Here is a 23,701-nt window from a genome sequence, read left to right on the forward strand (position 1 = left end):
AGCACTGCAACTTCAGAAAACACATGCAAAAAGACAAAACACAAGCAAATTAAGAAAACATCTTCATCAATTTGAAAACACATGCGCAGCATTTAGAGAATGCACTGCAAAAACCACAACAATCCTCTGTCCTGATTGGTTAAGGGGCGGCCCCTACTACGTCCTCCGATCGGTTATGAGTCTGACACTATCATGACGGCACACTTTCTTTCTTTCTTTTTCTTTCCTTTACTTTATCTTTATTTCTTTACCTATTTATCTCTCTACTTCCTTATTTCTTTATTATTTATTTTGGTGCCTTGATCCACTGTATCCTGTAACCTCATGAGTCCTCTGCCTCCCTCCTCCTCCTTCCACCACAGATGAACATGGACAGTAAAGGGTTACAACACCCTGAGCTGTCCCAACAGGCTCAAGAATCACCTTAGCCTGCACACGCCAATCTGTGTTGGGGGGCTATGATGAAATCTGGTTGGGAGGGATAGTGTTGACATTCCAAGTCCCTCTCTCTGAACAGATGTCTACTCTGTGACTACCAACAGCAGCTTCAATCAATATATATTTCAGATTTTTGAACATTTTTTTTAATTGATTTTCACATTGAAAACAATAGCTCAGGACATTTTAACATACTTTTTGCATAGTTGGTCTAATAGTCACATCCAGCATTCATCAGTCCAGCATAGCACAGTTGTAATAGACATTTGTATTGTACATTAGTAGAACAATCCTTAAGCATCTTCATTATAAATTGCACTTAATATTTAGAAGATTCAGTGGTTTCTCCCATTTTCTTTTAAAAAGATGAACTCATCCTCCAATACAGTATCTCAACTTCTCCAAAGTGACAACATCAGATATCAGAGACTTCCACAATATAATAGATGGAGATTCATCTCCCAGCCACTTTGTCATTATAGCTTTCCTTGCCAACATTAAAAGAAATTGAATTGTTTCACTTTGTGTCCTCAAAAAGTCTGGCACACTTATATATTTCACATTGAGGTGCTTTAAAGGTGACATATCATGCAAAATGGACTTTTTAATGGTTCTCTACCTGAAATATGTGTCCCTGGCATGTCTACAAACCCCCCGAAAATGAAAAAAAATCCATTCTGCCCCTGTTCTGATTTCTCCACCTTTCTGTAAATGTGTACTGAAACGAGCCGTTTCAGTTTTCAGTGTTTTTATTACGTCACAACGCCATCCGGTCTGTAACGGAAGTTAGAGCTTGGAGCTTGTTCAGCCCATAGACTGTATGAAAGACAACTCAACTCCTCCTCCGTTTTTCATCACCTGCACACATGTGTGCTAACAAGGAGCTTAGGAGGGAGGCATGATAGTTGTAGGCTGTCTTAATAAACACAAAGGTCGGTTTTACTCCCCACGTCTGCAGATTTGAAGATCTAGTGGATGATTTTTATTTTTCATGAATAAGTCCTAGCGCTAGTTAGCATAGCCACATAGCTATATGTTAGTAGCTGTGTACGTGGAGCCTTTACGTCAGGATCAGATTCTGGATCAGATTCAGAGGGTTGAAGTAACGCGGGTCTGTGAGCAGCCGTGTATGCAGCCAACATGTAAACATTAGTTTAACGTCCTGGAGAGTTAAGGGCACATCCACTTCCTGAGGGGGTGTGGTCAGATCGCTCATTCTCATTTAAAGGCACAGACACAGAAAACAGCCTGTTCTGAGCAGGGCTGAAAAAGAGGGGTTTACAGGCATGCCAAAATCTGATTTCAAAGTGTTTTTTTGAGCATAAACTTTAAAGACATGTTTTGGGGACCTCTTAGACCAATATATATTGATGAAAAGGAAAGTAATATGTCACCTTTGAGTGTGAGTTGATGGGTATAAAAGAGCATTTAAACAAAACAAAATATCATAAATGCGTAACTATGAATGCATATATACCGTGGGGAATAAAATTAACGATAAAAAGCAGTTTTAATTGAAGATATTCGACAATAATCATCTTTTAAATAAAGTATTTTCACACCGGAACCAATCTTCCCGGTCCTTGTTTCCCCTGCACTGCCCGTCCTCTCTCAGTTGCTAAGTAACCTCTGCAGGGGGGCGGCTGCAGCATCATCGGATGCTACTAGCGTACAATAAATCAAACGGAGCCAGTTTACAGGAACAAAGTGTCCCAGCTTCATGAGGAGGATGGACGGGGGCACCGAGTTATCTCTGACCATCGCTCAGATCGTCCAGCGGCTGAAAGGAAGCCACCTCCACTCTCAGATAGAGAGACAAGCCAAAGTGAGTGAGTGGTTAGCATGATGCTAACGATGCAGAGCTGAGCAGGTCTGCTGTCAATCTCAACAACAGTGTCAACAAATCATTCATACACAGTCCAAGTTAATGTAATTCTTCTTCACATGTTTGTAGGACTGCTTACATCAACCTGAGATCAAACTGGAGTCCCTCAAAGATGACGTACGCAGCTTCCTCAAAACATCAGGTGGGCACATCCATGTCTGAATTTAACTTCTGATAAACATGCAGTAGGATAACATTTAGAAATATTTTACTATTCTTACTGTCTTTATCAGGTGTCAATAACATCTGTCATTGTTTTCAGGCTGGGAGAGAAAGCTACAGAATGCTGTGTACAGGGAACTGCATGTGTAAGTTGCATTGAATGCTCAGATACAGCAGCACACTCACCTGTATACACACCTGTGCACACCTTATGTAGGGTTACCAACTGTCCTGTATTAGCCGGGACATCCTATATATTGGGCTAAATTAGTTTGTTTCATATGGGACCTCAATTGTCCCCATATATTGACTATTAACTCTTGTAAATACAGCAGACTGCACTCTACAGATCCTAGATCAGATAAAATGGCAGTGGCAGATCATGTACCAATCACACCACCTGTCATCCAATCACAGGCCCCTCGCGCGCATCAGTTGTATGCAGCACAAATGTGCCAAGTCCTGCAAAAAAGTGTGGAGAGGATTTTCTCTCAGATGGCCATTAAATGGTCACAAAAATGAACTTCAAATCTCTGTAAACTGTGACTTGTCATGTAAGGACTTCTCTCTGGCTGTGCAAAAGGACAAAAGACTGCTTGAGTCAGTCAAGAGCAGCAAAAAGTATTCAAGGAAAAAGTACATTTGTTGAGTCATACTCCTCTTTTGTATTAAATTTTTCTTTTGCCTGTTTTTTGATGTAAAGAGCCAAATTGTGGTTTCTTTGAGGTTTATTCATATGAGGTTACATAATGGATTAAAGGGAATATACACACTTTCTACATCTCCAGTTGGCAACCCTAACCTTATGTTTACAAAGTTTGGCTTGTAAAGTTTGATAAAGATGACATCACTCATTGATGAGGGTACCTTGGTACAAATAAAGCAAAACCAAAGTACCAAAAAGGAAATTATTTTCAATTTTTACTCTATTCTAATGCTAACAGCACATACACCAGCTAACTAGCTAACACTAACTTACTAAGTAAGGGATAATTTATAGTGAACAGGTTTCTATAGCTAAGGTTGAGCAGAACTCCAACACCAAGCAGACTGGTCTTGTCCAAGTGGCAAGCTCCGGTATCAAAATATGAAGCCCATGTTGAAGTGTTAAAAACTGCAGTTCATTGAGGGTCCACTTGAGGCTGGCTGCAGAAACACTGGAAACCGCATACACAGTACACCAATTCAAAAAAGACGATCTTTGCAGCATTAATAAACATGTTTACAGCCTGTTAAAAAAACGGCTTCATTCTGAAGAGCTCATTTCTCTATCGGCACAAACTGTACGGGGGGTGAATTTTTTCATTACGTGACACTTCAGAAGACATTAAGATTAAGTTTTAGAAGTTTTGCTCAAATAAGGGCATGACTGACTTGACTGACAGACGGGAACACTGTTGTTGGCGAGGAGGCTCAAAGCCTGCCTCTTTACCTCACACTAACTCGACAGCAGTTAGGTAGGTTGAGTTCAGCATTTCCAATATGGCTCCCGCCAACGACTGGCTTGAAAACAGTGCTTCAGGAACAGATGGGTGACGTCACGGATACTACATCCACTATATACACAGTCTATGGTCCTGTCTCACCCTGACATTGTTCCTCTGCTATGTCAACCTGCTCACAGCACATTATCCCGCTTATAACACAGCAACTTACAGAAGATATCGATCATTTTACATCAAATATTGATTTAAAAATGGTTTTATTGATTATAAAGTGGTCATGTCTCTACCCTGAAAGTAGTCTGTGAGCGGCAAATGGCCACACCGCAAAGTGGCCATGACATATACTGGCAGTTCTGCAGCATGTGGCATGGAATGTATACATTCACAGTATTTCCTGAAAGCAAAGTTTTTCTATAATGTGGAATGAGAGAAACATACATTCTTTTATTTACATCACTTTGTTGCATTTATGTTGCAAATAAAAACAAGACTTGTATCATGGCATAATGGTGGCAAACCTCTGAGGGTTGGTGGCATACCATTGGAAATAATCAAGGTGCTGCTGCCATTGTCTGTGCCCATTGTCGCAGTCACTTTTATAGCCTTCTTAGATTAAGCTAACTTAGCTTTTTCAACTCACATACAGTGAACATTTCCACTGATGGTGAGGGAAAAACCAAGCGGCAACCTGTGGCCGCGAGAATTGAAGCCAATGCAGAAGTGTTAAAAACTGCAGTTCATCGAGTGTCCACTTGAGGCTGGCTCAAGAAGTACTTGAAACCACATACACACCAATTCAAAAAAGCTGATCTTTACAGCAGAAATAAACACGTTTACTTCGCCTGGTGCAAAAAACGGGTGTAGTCTGGATAGCCCATGTCTTGATCGCCACACACTGTACGGGATATTTAGATTACGAGTTTTCCGTTATGAGAGGCACAGCTGACTTGACTGACAGGCGGGAACACTGGAGCTGTTAGCTAGGAGGCTTAAAGCCCGCCTCTCTACATCACACTCCCTCGACAGCAGTGTGGTTGAGTTCAACATTTCCAACATGGCTGCCGCCGATTGGCTTCAAAACAGTGCTTCAGGAACAGATGGGTGACGTCTATTTATTATACAGTCTATTGGTAAAACAAGATGAACAGTTCTACATGACTCAGCACCACTTCTGATTGAGTGTTTTTGCCTCGTCACTGTCAGAGTCTGTGCCACTTATCAGTCCTTGAACCGTCTTAGTTCCCCCAAAGTTAACAAAACCTGATTACAGTGAGTCCGTCAGAGTCCTGTCAACAAAGCTCTTTCCCCTTCAATGTGTTTTACTTAGCAACAGTTTGCTATCGAGAAATAACAGACTGTTGTTATGTTGCATTGACCAATCAGAAGCAAGTATTTCATACAGCTGTGTAATAAATAATCAGAGCCAGCTCTAACCGACTTGGTGCCCTAGGCAAGATTTTAACTGGTGCCCCTTGTACTATAACAAACTCCAACAATCACATCATATATACACTTAAAGACAACTGACATCCAGCTTTATGTTTTACAGATTTCCTTTGTTTTAAAATAAAAATGGCCTCTAAAAAAAATAATAAAATGGTAATAACACTGGTATTAAGCAGGAAAAAATACAATTTCAAAGTACATAATGTAATAGTAGTAGAATTTATTCAGTTATATAAAACAATAATTTTCACAATGCAGACTCTTCAAACAAAGCAACAGTCATGTATAAAGTGATGACTGAAAAGGCAGAAGCAAAATGCTTATTTAAGCGTAGCCTACATTTTCTATCTAATTAAGCTAACAGCTTCCAAATTGTAAAGAAACAAACAACAAAAACAAAACAAAAACATTTAAATCATGAACACTTATGGACTTCAAAAACTGCTTTGGAAACCATTATTTTTACAAACCCAAAAGTGAATCACAAGCTTTTAAATGTTTACTGGCATCAGTCCGCAATTTAACCCAAAATTAAATTAGATAAAACAATATTGTTTTCCCTTTATCTTTAAATTTTCTTCCTCCATTTGCCTATACTACCTATGCCACAGGCTGGTCCTGTAAATAATAATAACCACTCCAGATGTGTGTTTCCTTTTTAGTCCTCATCATTAAACAGCAGGAAAACTTCTCCAGCTTCGATAAACAGCACTGAAAAGTGTTTCTTTGTGCCTCTGAGAGCCGCACTCATTGCTCTCTTGAGGCTCCGACTGAAGCAGAGGATGCTTAAAGCTTTGCTTTTAAACCATGACATATAACACTGACTAATACCCCTTTGGCCATTAGTCGTCTCTGTGCGCTCTTATAGGTGTTTAGATTAGGTTGAATATTGTTCCAGACCCTGACTCATTCACTCTGCCTTGAGCATGCTCAGTAAGGGCAAAGACTGGAGACCGTTCTGCTCTGACTCAATGGTGACTGACGGCCTGTTTTGAAGAAAATTCGTGACATTTATTTCTCTCTTTTTGTTTGACAGCTGTCTTTTCTTGAGCTCTTTTGTGATGCTCTTTTAAAAAAAACTATTCAGCCCCTCAAAGCAGTCGACTTTGACTAAAAAGTCACAGTGGTTTTACACATCTACTGTACTTCCTCATCCCCTTTTCTTTTGTGTTTGCTTATTCTAGGCAGCTGCCCCCAAGTCATCCCACAGCTCCTCCTGAGCATCTCAAGGAGCCGCTGGCCTACATGCGAAAGGCACAGGTCAGTCTGTCTGCTCTGATCTCTGTCACTCCTCCATCTTTCTCGTATAGTAGCCTCTGCTTTTTTTTGTATCAACTGGGGATGTGTAACATTCAGTTTGAAGCCAAATATTTCTTTGTGTGTGTGTTCCCTTGGACAGGCCAGTTGGGAGAAGCGTGTCCTCAAAAGCCTGAACAGCATTAGCACAGAGCTTGAAGTGCCTCTGGCTCGCATGGTAAATACATTCAGCATCAACTAATGCAGCATTTATGTCTTCTAATGCAAAACCCTTTTTTTTCTCCAGTATTTTTTTGCATTTTTTCTGAATAATTTATCTTATCTTATCTGTTATTACCATACAAACCCAAAGCTAAATGAGCTGTGGCTAAGTTGGACAAATAGCCAAGAGCTAGTTCAGCTGTGTTCATAGAGAGTTTTTGATCCTCCTGAAGCTGTACACTGATTATAAACATGTATTTTTCATGTGACATTAAAGTTTGCTTCCGTTTGGCTGTGTACTTTGTTCTAAATCTCCTCTTTCCGCCCCCCAGAGGCCGGCAGTGGAGCAGAAGGAGCTTGCCAACAAATGGAATGAGATGGGCACAGATGAACCAGGTCTCTAGACATTACCCCGAGCGGTCTGCCTTTAATGAACGATTAGTGTGGATGTGTCACTCAGACAAGGGTTTATTTTATGTCAGCCTAACACAAGATCCAACACTTTCATGTTTGCTATTTAACTTGCATTTATCTCCATAATTTCCCTATGGAACTGAGCTCGACTGTTACATCTGAAAAATATATAATATATTTATATATATAGTTTCAAACATACAGTCTGAATCTGTCTTTACAGATTGGCGTTAGGTGCCTGTGTCCATCAACAGCGCTTTTAGCCCTGACACAGCCTTATGGCATTCCACTTCTCTTGGCAGTGACTGTTAAGTCTGTTATCGCTCTGTATAATTAATATTGTTTTAATTAAGGGACATTTTTATAATGGGAAATTTTACCCTCCAAAACAAAAGTGTGAATGCACAACGTAAACCAACAAGTGACGTTCACTATTAGGGTTCTCTGCCATTGTTGTTGACAAAGATGATATTGGAAGTTCTGCCACTTCTTGATTTTGATTTGTCGGTGAGAAAGATGGGACATTGACGAGTGTCTCTGGGTTTTGAAATCACAAAAGGTACATTTCGACCAAGAGTTCCAGGTTTTTTAGCCCCCAGAACTACTTTCCCCGGAACTAAAAGGTTCCTGTGCCCCCATTGTTGACTGCGTTTCCACCGCGGGCTGAAGCCCCGGCTAGATTGTGCAAATCAGGCCAGTGAAGTATGGAGAAAAAAAATTATATTAAATAATATTTTGAAATCTTGATAAAAAAACTAAACTAGTATGCATTCCCAGGAACTCCCTCTGTGTTTTAACAACTGTGTAAACTCCACAAACACGATTACGTTCAACCAAAAGTCCCAGGACCTTTAAAAGTACTACCCCCCAAGCAGGGACTTCTCAGGGGGGAGATTATCTACCCCTGAACTAAGTTTAAACCCTGGTTCCTCCGCTCGAAACGCATGTAGTTCAGGGGTAAAGTCCCTAGTTCTGGGGTAAAGTTCCTGTGGTCGAAAAACGCCTAAAGACAGTTTTTGCGAGGGCTATTTTGGCATTTGACAACGCTGCATTGGGCTTGTATAAAAAATAACTCGCGGTTAGTGGACACAGCTAAAGGTCAAAATCAATACTATATTAAATACAACATAATAACATTATCATCTGAATCTTTAAATTTGTTTTACCCAATGGAGCTGCCTTATTCGCCCTGATCATGTTATATATAGTTTCAAACATACAGTCTAAATTTGTCTTTACAGATCGGCTCTAAGCGCCTGTGTCCATCAACAGAGTTTTTTTCCCCTGATGGCAGTATTGTGGCCATTCCACCTTCTCTAGCAGTGACCGTTAGCGTCATTATACAGCACTCTGTATGATTGATATTTGAATTAATTCATCAACATTTCTATAACCAGAAATTGTACCCCCAAAAAACAGATGTGGATGCACAAGATAAACCACCAAGTAACTTCCAGGATTGGGTTATCCACTATTGTTGTTGACAATGATGATATATGAAGTTCTGCCACTTCTTGATTTTGATTGGTTGGTGAAAAGGACTGGACATTAACATGTGCCTTGGGGTTCTGAAGTAAAAAAAAAAACAGCTTTCGCTGAGGGCTGTTTTGGCATTTGACAACGCTGAACTGCGTTGGGTTTGTATAGAAAATAGCCAGCAGTTAGAGGACACAGGCCCTAAAGGATGAGATCAATACTATACTTAATAATGTATGGAAGCATTAACATCTGAATCTTGATTTTTTTTTTACCTATTAGAGCTGCCTTATTCCACCTTCATCCTGTGCTTCATGCTTGGATTGTGATTTGAAAATTAAATGTCAACATTAACATATTTAACCCCAAACAAAAGGGGTGACACAAGTACTTAATTCTGCCAAAGATTTACAAACTTAAATGGGGAACTTAGTCAAGTCAAGTCAACTTTATTTATGTAGCACATTTTAAACAACCAATGTTTGCCAAAGTGCTTTACAAGTTAAAAGTACAAGAACACAACAATTAACAACACCACATATTCATCTAAAATATTAAAATCCAGGAAAATCTGACGGTATAGTAATATACTCAACTCTTAAATCATACCATCCATCTGTCCTCACCATACCAAGTGTTTTCTTAAAGTATCTAAAGAAGTATTTCCTCAGTTGTAGACTGATTGTAAACCAACCACTACGACTTTCCCAGTAAATTTCCAAAGAACCTTGGTAACCTTGTGTCCTAACAATGATATCACAGCCACAGAGTCGTATAATAACATTTAGAACGTACCGTTCCCTGGTTATAAACACGAAGGACTGTGAATATAGAAGCTGTCCAGACTCCCTGGTAGACTGAGCTGCGATAACAAGCAGCAGTCCTCCTGCTGTCCAAACCGCAGTGTGCCCTTGTTTTAAACCTGAATTTACTGCTGCAGAGGAAGTCCCATTAAAAGTGATCTTCTTATTTTTCGACACACTCTTCGGGGGGATATTTCACAGGCACATTATACAGTGCAATCAAATTCATTTGGACTGATATCTGTAGTGTAATTACATGTAAACATGTGGACATTGTGGAAGTGTCAACTGATGTGCTGTAAATACAAACTGATGTCTTTGTTTCTTTAAAGATTTGAGTCGCTTCAGGCCCGTCTACGCCCCTAAAGACTTTCTGGAGGTAAGCAGACTTCTTACAGCTCAGGATACTTTGTGTAGTTCAATTGTGTTAAAAAAGAAACCTTCTTCTTATGCAGGTGTTAATCAGCCTGCGAAACCCGAATCACAATAGCAGCGAGGACGTAAGTGCCAGGAGCCACTGGGGTCTCATCCAGGTTCCCCTTGATGTCAGGGACATTCCACAGCTGGTATGACACCCTTGTTGATATGTGTTTCTGCTCGTGACCAAATGCGTACAAGTTGTAAAGCTCATAGACATGCACAATAGATTCCAATTCTGTGTAATTATTTTAATGTTTTCTCTGCTGCACTTGCAGAGGCAGGCCTACTCAGAGCTGAACCTGACCACGGGCCAGCTTGGGATTGATGACCTTGCACACATCCGTCAAGGTACTCCCAAAAAAAAGAATTTCTTTTTTAGTCATAGTCCTTTTGTCCTACGAAGCTGTTTGTCAAGTCAAGATCAAAGCAATCAAAACAACATCGAAGAAAACAGACGACTATCAAAGCCACAAAAGTGCAACAACAAAGCTAAACAAAAACCTTAGGTAATTATATACAGAACAAATAATATAACAGTTTAACCCTTTGTAATTTTTTATATATACTTTGAATTTGTGAATATACAGCCACAGCTGTTCCATAAATTAACTCTCTTTGTTGTGTTTCACATTGGTCCTCACCAAGGTTGTTACTGTTATTGAACACTAACTAAGTGACAAAAGCTGAATAGTAAAATGTGTTTTCTTTAGCTAGAATAACAATCAAATCAAGGCTTTATCAAGAAATATCTATAGAAATTAAACAATATTTACAAAATTAACCAGCAGAATAAAATGACAGAGAAGACGCCTTTAGTCTTTTATGTTTTTCTATTTATTATGATTCAGAAATGTTCTTTATAGTTTGTCTTTTGTGTTTAGTTATGTTTGTTCATTTCTTGACCTTGAGTGCTAAGAAAGGCGCCTTTAAAAAAAAATCCATTGTTATTATTGAAATCAAATTTTAAAATAGTCAAAATAAATAAAAAAAAGACATAGTGCAACCTTTTTTTTACTTCGAAGAATTTCTGACAAAGGAAAGAAAAGATTACCAACTTAACTTAGCATCAAAGCTTAAAGGGAGGAGAACCGACACTTACTAACACCTCTAAATCCTATAAATTAACATGTTACATCTTGTTTTCTTGGTCCATACCAAAAATAATAATATTTTTTCCACTTTGGGAAGCCATCTTTAATATAGACTCATCTAGCAACACTGAAAAACAAATATTCAAATTCAAAGTGTTTACCAGATGAACACTGCTGTTTAACGTTGTACAATAACACCCTGCTCTGCTATCAGCCTGAGCTCTTCTTCTTTTGTGCCACTCTGCTGTCTGGGTTTTCTCAGACTGTATCTTTGTTACATACACATATTAACTGTGTTAGAGTTTGGTGTCTGGACTTTAAATAGAACAGTGTCCACCGTCTCTGTGTTTGTAAATCTAATAGATAACGATATTTAGAAAAACATTCACTCACTACCAGATAATAACTGATAAATAGATAAATCTTCTGTCCTTTTTTTCCCCTCTGCAGACCTGTTTGAAAGCGAGTATGTTCAAATTGGGAAAAAAGGTAAGTGTTTGGTTCTGGTCCTATATTGTTTTGAGTATTCTCTGTTATCATTTTCATCCAATTGGAGTATTAAGAGTACAAAGAGGCTTACTGTGTTATTTTTATTTTTAAAAGGTAATTTTTAGTACTGAATTTGGTATCAATTCTCCATTTAACTCCATATTATCAACCAAAGATTGGTTCTGTAGTTCAATCCTCAAGTCTGTCTTGTGTAGTAGTTTCGGTTTAACATTTAAACTTTATTTCTAGCATTAGAAATATGCTTTTATTTTTACATTAAATAATCTTTTTCTGGACATCAGTATCAAAAATATCTAAAGATATCGACTGTGAACCCATTTCTAAAGAATAAAACCTAAAAGAAGGTGGACTGAATACTTACTTCAGGCACAGCTATAAAAATAAGGATGTACAGTTATTAATCATTTTACACCATCCCCACCTCTTATTTAAACCAGTATTACACATTTATAGTCCTCATTGAACTTCCTGTAGAAAAATGTTTACATTCTGTCCTGATGTAGGTCACCCTTTACGAGTCTTGTTGGAGAAAACAAACCTGTTAACAGTTTTAGAGGTGACCAGCCGTCTTGTCGTGGCAGATGTTCTGTTTTCCAGCTGATAAAGCCGACCATGGACCGTTTCACATGACCCCCATGTTTGTACAGATTATGTCATTAAAACAGCAAATCGGGTTCAAGGCAGCATTCTCCTCCTTCTGTATTTTGAATTTCTTTGTTTTCATTCCCCACAGTACCTTTAGAAAAAATACACGAAACACTCCACTGTATAGAAGTAAAGCATAATCAATTTATTTCACATAATTCAACTTTTCATAGATAAGATAATGAGATGTCATTTACATTTTAAGAGTTTTATCTATAATTGAGAACTGGCTAAAGGAGATGGTCTGCCTAGCTTAGCATGAAAAGTGGAAACAGCTAGCCTAGCTTTTTGGCTACATTTACACCACCATTAGCATAACTTAGCATAATCATGTGTCAAAGAGGGTTGAATAGGCTAACTTCTCTATGTCACTGCAGCCAGACACAGTTAGCCTAGCTTAGCATAAAGAGCACTATGCTGATTTTTTTAGAGGCTAATCCAGGCTAGCTATTTTCACCAGCATGGAGTCGTTATGCTAAACTATGCTAATCCCCTCTGTTTTTTTAATCTCAGTACATCTTTTCTGTCTCACACTCCCTCCTTCTTTTATTCTCTTATACAGTTACGTCTAACTTCTGTCCCTCTTTGTTCCAGTGCTCATGGAGCAGGACAGCCCAGCGGCGCAGCAGTACAGCCGGCAGGGCTGTCCCACTGGGCTCCGTGCTGACCTGTGGGCTCTCATCCTGAACTCAACCAACCAGCCTCAGGTACTTCATGCATACACATACAAACACACTGCTGGTAGCACCCTGGTGGTTTCCGTCAGCTTCAAGTGTTTGTCATAAAGCCCATGAGCACACACAGCTGCACTGATTCCCAAACTACCTGTTAATGGCAAGTTCTCAACTCTGCGTTAGCTGTCAGGTCTTTTTTTTTAGCCTCTTGTTTATTTTCAGCTGATATTCTTCCAGTTGCACTGGATTTAAACTAAATAATTAGAAATAATTGACTTACGGTATATATATGACTTGTGTATTAGCTACTGTTCTGTTTATTTAGGCTCAAGTTGTGTACAAATGCCAAGATAATTAAGAGCAAGCAATATCACACAAAGGCTAAACACAGCAGCTGCCTGCCTGTGTGCTGCCAAGTTCATAAAATAATGCTCATGACAGGCAGATTGATGTCTAAGGGAGGGTTATGGGGACATAACTGGGGGCTGTGGAGTGTTGGCATGGCTCCAGGTGTCTTAAAGGCAAACACTTTAAAAGTTGCCTGACTTGCAGTTTTTTAATTGCAGTAAAATCACCAAAATTCAGAAACGTATCCGTGGTCACTTCCACTGACGTTGTCCATGTTCTCTCAGTGTTTTCAGTGTTCCACCTCAGCTGTCAAAATCACCGTCTCTGTTTCTGTTCTCCTCACATCCCGACGCTTATCTTTGCCAAGGTGCTTCAGGACTGTCACAGCAGACGTTTTTATTGCTCCATCCAGACCATTTAGTCGTCTGTCCTTTGGTTCTTTTACGAGAGTCTGTCTCAAACCGGAGACTTGTTTGAGTTAAAACATGTCGTCGGAAACACGATATTCAGCTGAGTTTAATCCCTCTGTCATCATAAAAAAAACACAATCTTGAATTATCAGTGTTGAGAGAGAGCATGATACTTTTTGAAAGAGACAATTTGAAGAAAGTTGAATAATAGGATTAACTACAACTTCTCTCCACATATTTTGTCTTTATTGTATTCATCTTATACGTCAGATCTTTGCTGTTACAGGATGTGATGCATTACGAACAGCTAAGAGCTGGAGTTATACAGCATTACCTGCTGGTGGACAACCTGATCTATAAGGTAAAACACTCCTCAACACTCTCAATGTTTACATTATAAAGCTACATTGCCAAAATGTTGAAATCAAATTCTGAGAGCTTTAGTTCTTAATATTTGTCATACCTGTTTTATGATAAGTTATTAGTTTAAAGTACCTCTGATTTCATTCATTTTTCAACAAAATTATTGAGATAAAATGTTATTATAACTCCTCGTCCTCAGGATGTGAAGCTCACTGCCAGTAACGACGACTACTACTTTGTGTTTGAAGATTTCCTCTATCAGGTGGGTGTCTTCTGTCTTATATTTCAGTCTTCATCTGTCATCATTTTCCATTCCTGTGCTTTCTGGCTTAAGGCTCAAAATATTCTTTTTTTCTGAAAAACAAAAAATAACTGGTGAAATAAGAAACATTTATCAATAGTAACTGGCCAAAAATGTTATGTGTCTTGTTTGTTACTAAGACTTCTATCCTAGTCTGTGCTTTCAACCCAAAGGTAATTCAATTTTAAGAACATACTAAGACTGACAACACATATTAGTACATTTTCTGTAAATGGGCTATTGTTAGCTAGCTAGCTGATTGTTAAGCTAGCTTCATTGCCTTTACACAGATTTTGGAAACCAATGAGGTAATTAAGTGGAACTTACACACTGAAGATAACCACAGGCCACAAAGACAACAAAATAAACATAAAAGGGATGGTCACAAAATGAAGTAAAAAGAAATGTAAACAAATAAAACCCAAAAGGAATGGAAACAAAATCTAATACAAATAATAATAAGAAATAACAATAAAGTTTATTTATAAAGCACTTTACAAAGTGCTTTACATCACAAAAACCCAGAATAAAAAGAACAAAGCATGGAGGGGAGGGGGAGTATATGAGCTGGCAAGACAATTTAAGAGGAACAGCTGAATAAAGAGTAAAAGAGAAACTACTAGAAGCAATTAAGACAATAAAAAAAATTAAAGTCAGTGAAACAAAATAAAAACAAAGAGTGAATTATAGAAAACCACGAATGAAAGTAGATAAAAATAAATGTAAAATCATGGATCAAACAATATTACAGGAGGCCTTTCAATAAAAAATATGTTTTCAGCTGTGATTTAAAAGAAGGTACTGATGCAAAAATGAATGTAAACAATAAAAAAAAGGAATTTAACAAAATATACTTAATGAATATACACAAACAATGAAAAATTGAATGTAAACAATATAAACAAAATATAGAAGGTTATAAAATAAACAACAAATCAATAGTTTCAAAATAAACAGTGGTAACACAACACCCAACAGATGAAACAACATAATCAAAAAAAACAATGTCAACAAAATAAACAAGAAATCAGTGGTGATAAAATATGCAACAGTTGCAAAATAGAAAAGGAAACAATGGTTTGTAAGTTAACAATGACAACACAACTCAAAATAAATTTAACAACATAATCAAAATAGAAAATAAGACTCAAAATAAGCAATGTTGAAAATAAGGTAACAGAATGAATGCCAACAAAAAGGCAGATTTTGAAAAGAAGCAATGTAGCCACATTTATTTGACTTCTAAGAATTGTTGACGAAAGAAAAAAAAGATTATTTAATTTTAAGAAATAACCATTTTACATTATTTCATGGCTCCCACTAATAATAAAAACAGTCACTTGAGTGTTAAACGTTAATCTACCCTACTACCACTTTCTTAACTCCACTAGATAAAGACTTGAACATAACTCATGAATCATCCGACCGCCCCAAACATCAGAACTGTCAGTTCACAGTCATGTAGGGACAGTTTGTGTGTTCCAACGCCTCTTCATCCTCATTCAGCCTGAACTGCAGCAAATACAAACCTGTTATTATTGGCTTCTGTTATACTTACTGCTCTGTTTGCACTGAGTGCTCAGCTGACAAACCGGCATATATGTACTCTCAGTGACGAGTTTATTCAGCGCCTGCTCACACGTCATTCAAATCGGTGACTACACAGGTGTATCAAAACAAAGCTCTGATATCACTGACAATATTGACTGATGGTTAATGCATCAGACAGTGAAAGAATCTTTGACGTCAAGGGTGTGTAGCCTATTTACACCCTCTTTGAGGATATCTTGTGATGAACCACATGGATTACACTTTGTCCATATAGAATACCTCCCTCTATACAATGCCAGGTATGGCGTAAGACCACCCTGTTCTTGCACTTAACAAACCTCCATAAAGGTTAGATAGGAGGCTGTCTACACATAATATAGTTCTGATCCCCGTCCTCGTTCGACCCCAATACATTATCCTTCACCTCCAATGTAATTTAGCTGAAGTGGATGATGGAAATAAAATCTGTTCTGAAAATGAGGAAAAAAATGGGGCCGTAATGGAAAGCGCCCCCACTTGATCTGTCATCTCAATCCGTTACAGTCTACTCAAGTTCATCCTGTTAGATTTGCAGAAGGTGCGCTGCTATGATAGGATTTATGACTTCATATTTAACCAAGATATTATTGATAACAAGAATGTAATAACAAGAAATCGATACAAGACTTCCAACTAAACCACATAAGGCGTTTTTCGACCGCAGGAACTTTACCCTGGAACAAGGGACTTTACCCCTGAACTACATGCGTTTCGACTGGAGGAACCAGGGTCTAAATTTAGTTCAGGCATCTCCCCCTGAAAAGCCCCTGCTTTGGGGGTAGCACTTTTCAAATGTCCTGTGACTTTTGGCTGAATGTAAAGGTGCATTTCGACCAAGAGTTCTGGGGTCTTTTAGCCTCCAGAACTACTTTCCCCGGAACTAAAAGGTTCCTCTGCCCCCATTGTTGTCTGCATCCTGGGTAGATTGTGCAAATCAGGCCAGTGAAGTATGCAGAAAAAAAATTATATTAAATAATATTTTGAAATCTTGATAAAAAACTAAACTAGTTTGCATTCCCAGGAACTCCCTCCGTGTTTTAACAACTGTGTAAACTCCACAAACACCGTAACGTTCAGCCGAAAGTCCCAGGACCTTTGAAAAGTACTACCCCCCAAGCAGGGGCTTTTCAGGGGGGAGATTATCTACCCCTGAACTAAATTTAGACCCTGGTTCCTCCGGTCTAAACGCATGTAGTTCAGGGGTAAAGTCCCTAGTTCCAGGATAAAGTTCCTGCAGTTGAAAAACGCCTATAATTTGTACTATGGAAAAATATCTATAAACTTAAAATTGAGAGAAAATGTTTTTTCAAGTAAATGGAATAAATGTATAATTTATGGCACAGTGTGAAACTTAAACTTCAAGATACTGGATCTGTATCCCTTCTTTGATACCAGCCTCTTATAACCCTGCTTGTTTTGTTTGTGCTCCTTGTTTATTTTGCGTACTCTTCGGTTTCCCCCCAGCTGGTTTTGACAGTTATAAGTAAATAAGAAAAGTGTGTTAACTCGTGTCTGACTTGTTCCCTGTCATCAGGATGGCTGTTTAAAATATTAAGCCTCTAGTACATATAATACCCAAACTGTGTCCCTGTAGGTGTTGCTGTGTTTCTCCCGGGACACTGCTGTCCTGGATCACTTCAAATACAACAGTGCCACTCCGCCCAAATCCTACATCCAGGGTGAGATGATTAACGACACACTCATACACACTTACAACCATGTCACATCATTACACAAAGACCGTATCTCAGGGGCGCCACTTCACTAAGATGACCTTACTCAACCTTTACACACACAGATAACTGTACACTTACATAACAGGGGTTGTGAGGAAACCCAGGCACTGTTTCTGAAAGTGTGTCTGTTCACAGGAAAGGATGAAGAATGTGCAGTTGTGTATCCTCCGAATGGTGAGCCTGCAACAGTTTTACTTTCATATAATATTATTTTATGTAAATGTTCATACTATAAGCTTTACTCAACAAATCAACAAAGTTCAACTCAGAGACATTTTTCTTTCTTACATAACAGAGTTGTTCTGATTCAGATATTTGTACCATGGATTACTCCAACAGTTAGGCAAATACGGATACCAATATTAGAAGCAGTATTGGTATCTAAAGCTAATACCAATATTGGTAGGATGCACTGATACCAATACCATTACCAATACCAAATGTATGAGTATTTGATACATACCAACATTGGTACTAAGCCTTGATAACACTACTGGCATCAGTTTTGGTATCCATTCCAACACCAATATTGGCACCATGCTCCTATATCAGTAGTGATAATGGTATCGGTATTGGAATCCGATACCTATAATGGAACCATACTTCAATACCAATACCAAAGCAGGTTTTAATATGTGTATCCTATACCTGTACCAATATTGGTACCATGCCTTGATAACCATACTGGTATCAGTATCGGTATCTAATCTGATACCAATATTGGTACCCTGCTTCTTTAACAGTGCTGATATTGGTATTGGAATCTGGTACCCATATTGGTATAATGGCTCAATACCAATACTGAAGCAGGTTTGAATATGTATATCCCATACTGATACCAATATTGTTACCTTGCCTTGATGACAATATTGGTATCAGTATTGGTATCAAACCCTGCACCAATATTGGCGCTGTGCTTTAATACCAATACCAAAGCAGGTTTTAGAATGTGTATCTCATACCTCAATATTGATACTATGCCTCTATAACAACACTGATACTGGTATCGGTATTGGAATCAAATACCTGTATTGGAACAATGCTTCAATACCAATACTGAAGCAGGTTTTAATATGTATATCCCATACCTGTACCAATATTGGTACCATGCCTTGATAAAAATACTGCTATCAGTATCTGTATCCAATCCTATACGAACACCGAAGCAGGTTTTAATATGTGTAACCCATACCTAGATCAATATTGATACTATGCCTCTATATAACAACACTGATACTGGTATCGGTATTGGAATCTGATCCCTGTATTGGTACCATCTCCAGTACCAATACCGGGGCGGGTTAAACATATTTGTCATATTCTTATAGCAATATTGGCACCGTGCCGTGATAACAATACAGGTTTCAGTATCGGTATCTGGTGCCAATATTGGTACCATGCTTCTATAGCAATACTGTCAGTTCACAGTCATGTAGGGACAGTTTGTGTGTCACAATGCCTCTTAACCCTCATTCAGCCTGAACTACAGCAAATACAAACCTGTTATTATTAGCTTCTGTTGTACTTACTGCTCTGTTTGCACTGAGTGCTCAGCTGAGAGATACCAAGAACGATATTAATACCAATGTTGGTGTCAGTATCGGTATTTGCCACTGTCACTGCCCAAAATGAATCAGACACAATAACTAACAAACTCCCCATAACAGTGTATTGTACAGAGCTGAGTATTGGCTAATAGCAAGTCAGCACTGGTATCGGTCTTTGTATGAAAAAAATGATATCAGAAAATGTCTGTAAAGTGTTTTGGTCATCTATAATTTTTGATCTTTACCTTTCTGCTTTGTGCTGACTGTACATTTGAATTTGACCAGGTGTGATCCCGTTCCATGGCTTTTCAATGTATGGTGAGTATACTTTGCTGTCCCAGTTCTCATGCTAAACTTGGAAGCCTGCAACATACACAGTAACAAGGAGTGTGTGTTTGTGTGTGGATTTGCAGTGGCACCTTTGTGTTTCTTGTACAACGAGCCGTCCAAGCTGTACAGCGTGTTTCGGGAAATGTACGTCCGCTACTTCTTCAGGTTGCACTCCATCTCCTCCTCTCCCTCGGTAAGCCTGCAAAGTCCTGTAGCCCCAAGAAGATGTGCATCATCTATCTTCATACATGTACTGAAGTTGCACATGTGCTCTTGCAGGGTATCGTGTCCTTGTGCCTGCAGTTTGAGCGGCTGCTGCAGACACACCTGCCTCAGCTGTTCTACCACCTCCGGCAGATCGGGGCGCAGCCGTGAGTAGACCACGCACTGCTTGATACTTGTGTCTTTCTTGTAGAGACTAACAAGATGTAAGCTGTGCATCTTGTCAAAACAATTAATGTGACTGAGAGGGAAAAGGGACAACAGATGGGCCCGATGACGCCAAATATGATGCTGGTATAAGAGGTGTTATTGTTGTTCTTTCTGTCTATTATGCACTACTTCTGTCTGTTCCTTTATGGGTGATTGAGAAGGAATTAAATCTCTGTGTTAAGCTGTTTATATATGATGTTGAAGCTGCATACACCATAGACTCTTACTGGCATGCACTCCTTTAGTTATAAGCTACTGCCATCTAGTGTTTCTTTGCTGGAATCACAAAAAAGTAGATCCATGGAGTTCTGAAAGGGACTTCAAAATACATCCCTTTACATCAGTTTCCAGCTTTAAATGATTGTTTCTACTCTTTATAGATATCTACATCTTATCTTTAATGTGGGATTGTTTCATCCTCAGGTTGCGTATCGCCTTCAAGTGGATGGTTCGGGCATTCTCCGGCTATCTGTCTACAGACCAGCTGCTTCTTCTCTGGGACCGAATCCTTGGCTACAACTCTCTAGAGGTAGTTGCAGGTGAGAGATGTTCCAGAATTTTAGAGCCACAGCTGTTTTTACAGCCTGACAGTCATTTTCCAATCCACTATCTGTGCCCCATCCCTGTTTTTCCCCCCTCCTTATGCCATCCTGCACTCCTCCAAACACCTCCTCCAGTCCTCGCAGCTGCCGTGTTCGCCTTCCGCGCCGAGAACCTGATGGAAGTGACATCACTGGCCTCAGCTGAGGTATGTCTCTCTTACATTAGACTCTTGTATATGTGTGTGTGTGTGTGTGTGTGTGTGTGTGTGTCTTCAACTCTTCTCTCAGTCCTCTCCATGTACCCCTACATACCCTAGGAGAGCTGTAAATAGCTGTTGAAGTGCAGCCAGTACCAGTAACCCAGTCTTCTGCATGTCTGGAAAAATGGCTGGCTGGACACTTTTGAAGTGTCACCGTTCGCTTGCTAAGTCGTCTGCTACCATAACACAAACCCCAATTCAAACAAAACATAGCTATCACTCTGAAAGGCTTTCATGTAATGCTGCACAATCTTTAAAACATGCTCAGAATTCTGCGTCAAAGGTTGAACCCTGTTGTGAAATTTCAGCTGAAAGCCTGCATCCTGTGTGAGCTTCTCTCTCTCTCGTGTTGCATAATTACAGTATCCAGTAATGTAACTCTTCTGCATGCTTGCTCTCTATACCACACCCATACTGCGCTCACACTATCATATGACCAAAAACCAGGAGTAAACTATACCATGACTCGCCTCGCCCTTCCCCCGTCTTCTCCACCGTCCCCTGAGGACGAGGGGGGTTGAACTACCACATGACGCACGGGGCGACAGACCTGATCTCGCTGCTCGGAGATGCTAACTGGCACCATTTGCTTGCTCATTTACCACCCGCCCAGCAGAAGAGAAGAGATATCATAATATACTGCTCCTTAACTTTATATTTAGAACTGAAATATTAAACCCTGTCTCTGAACACGATAGGGCCCCTAAATTTAATCTCCCACCCATCCCAAAAGGACAGAGCAGGGGGAGCGATGTACTCTGAAGCAAGGATTGTCGCTTCCCAAGGATCCTGCATCATCATCATGCATGTGTGCAGCTTTTTTTAAATCCTGAAATATGTGCAAAGTTTGAGGGGGGAGGGCGCGCTTTGCTTTTTACCCCCCCCCCCCCTCTCCTGGACTAAAGGTAAGGCCGCTCCAGTCAGGGGGAGTGGATTTAGATATGACAAATGATATTTGTGTTGTCTTTGACGTGCAAACTTGCAGGCTGTCCTCGCTGACCTTTCAACCCTGAAGGTGATGCCGCTCATCCAGGTCTTTCTGTTCGCCACCGCCATCTGAAGAGCAACGGGAGCTTCGCTTTATAAAACCTGCTTATTCTACCACCAGGAGGATATAAACACTGCAAGAGAAGAGAAGAGCCACTTTAACACTATTACTACTAATCAAGAAACACAAGGCGAACGTGTGCTATATACAGAAACAATGAAGAAAACCTTCCACAAGCATAACACCCCTCCATATTGCACTACTCCAAGCAAAAAGCCAAACACTCCTTCAGCACGTATGCACCATAAATAGTGAATCCCCTGTATCATATTATTAGATATTATACAGTATGTAAGTATAGACCCGTAAGGTTCAGCTAACCTCCTCCTTAAGCCATATGCTCTGTAGGAAAGACGATACACACAGCAGCTCCAGGATCAGCTGAGAAGCTCATTAGGAGTCGCATGAAGCATTAATTGTATTGCGATGAGAGAACAACAGCTACATCTCCAAGCTGAGATAATGAAGTGTTAATTAGATGTGTAGCTCTCGCTTGTTGTTACACTATTAGATAACGCTGCTGCGGTTTAGGGGAGAGATTGGAAGCACTAGTGTGTTGATAAGAAGACGCTTCATATATGTAACTTGTAAGCTGCTGCGTATACACATCATTTATAATATATATGAAGAAAAAGGTTATATAACTGCACTCGTAAGAGACATTTAGCACCTCCAGTGCCGGCTGTATGTTGTTTTTAAACATTCGAGTATTGTTTGTCATTGTTAACTTATGCATTGAATTCTTGAATGTATCCTACTTTGTACTGCTTTCTTCAAAAAGAGCGTGCTACCTTTGTTTTAAATGCAATCAAATCGTTGTTGTTTTTACAGTTAATGTTATTGTTTGTAAGTCAATGCCAAGGGTTTCATCTAAGACATTTTTTTTTATGTTTGCTGCATGTTTACAACACTTTTTATACATAAAACAATAAACCTAATAACTGAATCGTGTACTTTGGTATTTATTGGCTGAAGCATCAAAACGTCGCCTGATCTTTCCTCCTCCATGATTGATTCCTCCCTCTATAAGTAGGTGATCAGGGAGGACTGCACTTTGTGGGCCATCTTAGTATTAGCACAGAGAGTCATTGACAGGTAGCAGCATTCAAGGACTTGACCGTCCACCCCTTACTCCTCCTCCCACATGTAGCATCTGCTCTGTTACTCCCTGGTTGTTGGCTGCCTTCCTCCCTGCAGCCCCCCTCTCTGGGCTCGTATCGAATTATGCTGCTCTTCTCTTTCGTCTCTCCCTCGCTCCCAGTTCCTGCTTCATCCACCACCTGTTTAGTAGGACTCCTACGGCCTTCATCATGTACCTCCTCTGGCCTCTGAGGAGTCTGTTCCTCCTAGGATAACTGTTACCTGCAGTGGTATCAGCTCTTGCACAGGTCACTCGTGGTGGCTGACATGTTGCACTGCAGGGAGATGAGCCTTCTGTTGGCCGATGCAAAGAGATATTTTGTCGAGAGACATAAAGTGAACTTTGCAAGTGTTTGGAAAAGTTCTTGCTTCTGCACAGATGGTGTAAAATGACACTACAACCCAGAGGCTACATTTTTAACATCAGATGGAACACTACAAAGACACAAGCCTATATAATTCCCCTATCTTAGTTGTCCTTAAATAATAACTTAGCCAGTGTTGCAGTCAAATGCATAAAAAATTCTGTCAATAAAAAATATGTTTTGAAAATTGACCTTTAAAGGTGCGGTGTGCAGAACAGACTTGGTCGAAATTGAATATAATATTTGTACGTATGTTTCAATTTGTGTGTAATCACCTTGATATCAAGAATTGCCTTGTTTGTTTGAGCAGCCCCCCTTCCATGGAGGCCGCCATCTTGAACCTAACCATAACAGACAAGCTAGTAACAATACACATTTTAGCATTTAGTATGTGTCTGTGTGAAATTCAGTTAAAAGACAAA

The 23,701-nt window shown here is 39.4% G+C and overlaps 1 protein-coding gene across 1 annotated transcript; it reads left to right on the forward strand.

Annotated features, from left to right (window-relative positions):
- Positions 1–2,028: 2,028 nt before the first annotated feature.
- tbc1d19 (TBC1 domain family, member 19) lies at positions 2,029–22,007 on the forward strand. The gene is made up of 21 exons (XM_034676597.1): positions 2,029–2,263; positions 2,393–2,465; positions 2,586–2,631; positions 6,561–6,636; positions 6,776–6,850; positions 7,167–7,230; positions 9,860–9,906; positions 9,983–10,093; positions 10,223–10,295; positions 11,489–11,527; positions 12,788–12,900; positions 13,912–13,986; positions 14,188–14,250; positions 17,474–17,558; positions 17,751–17,789; positions 19,448–19,480; positions 19,576–19,685; positions 19,772–19,863; positions 20,348–20,463; positions 20,602–20,672; positions 21,712–22,007. Exons 1-21 carry the CDS (start codon positions 2,159–2,161, stop codon positions 21,784–21,786), a joined length of 1,581 nt encoding a protein of 526 aa, XP_034532488.1. The 5' UTR covers positions 2,029–2,158; the 3' UTR covers positions 21,787–22,007.
- The last annotated feature ends 1,694 nt before the right edge of the window (positions 22,008–23,701 follow it).

The sequence above is a fragment of the Notolabrus celidotus genome, chromosome 23 (assembly GCF_009762535.1).
Source record: "Notolabrus celidotus isolate fNotCel1 chromosome 23, fNotCel1.pri, whole genome shotgun sequence".
Classification (NCBI taxonomy): domain Eukaryota; kingdom Metazoa; phylum Chordata; class Actinopteri; order Labriformes; family Labridae; genus Notolabrus; species Notolabrus celidotus.

What these genes read in the sequence shown, in the direction of transcription:
- tbc1d19 (XM_034676597.1), top strand. Translation starts at nt 2,159, where the DNA reads ATGAGGAGGATGGACGGGGGCACCGAGTTATCTCTGACCATCGCTCAG. An exon ending in AGATAGAGAGACAAGCCAAA is followed by an intron (nt 2,264 to 2,392) that starts GTGAGTGAGTGG and finishes ACATGTTTGTAG; the next exon opens with GACTGCTTACATCAACCTGA. An exon ending in TTGAAGATTTCCTCTATCAG is followed by an intron (nt 14,251 to 17,473) that starts GTGGGTGTCTTC and finishes GTGTCCCTGTAG; the next exon opens with GTGTTGCTGTGTTTCTCCCG.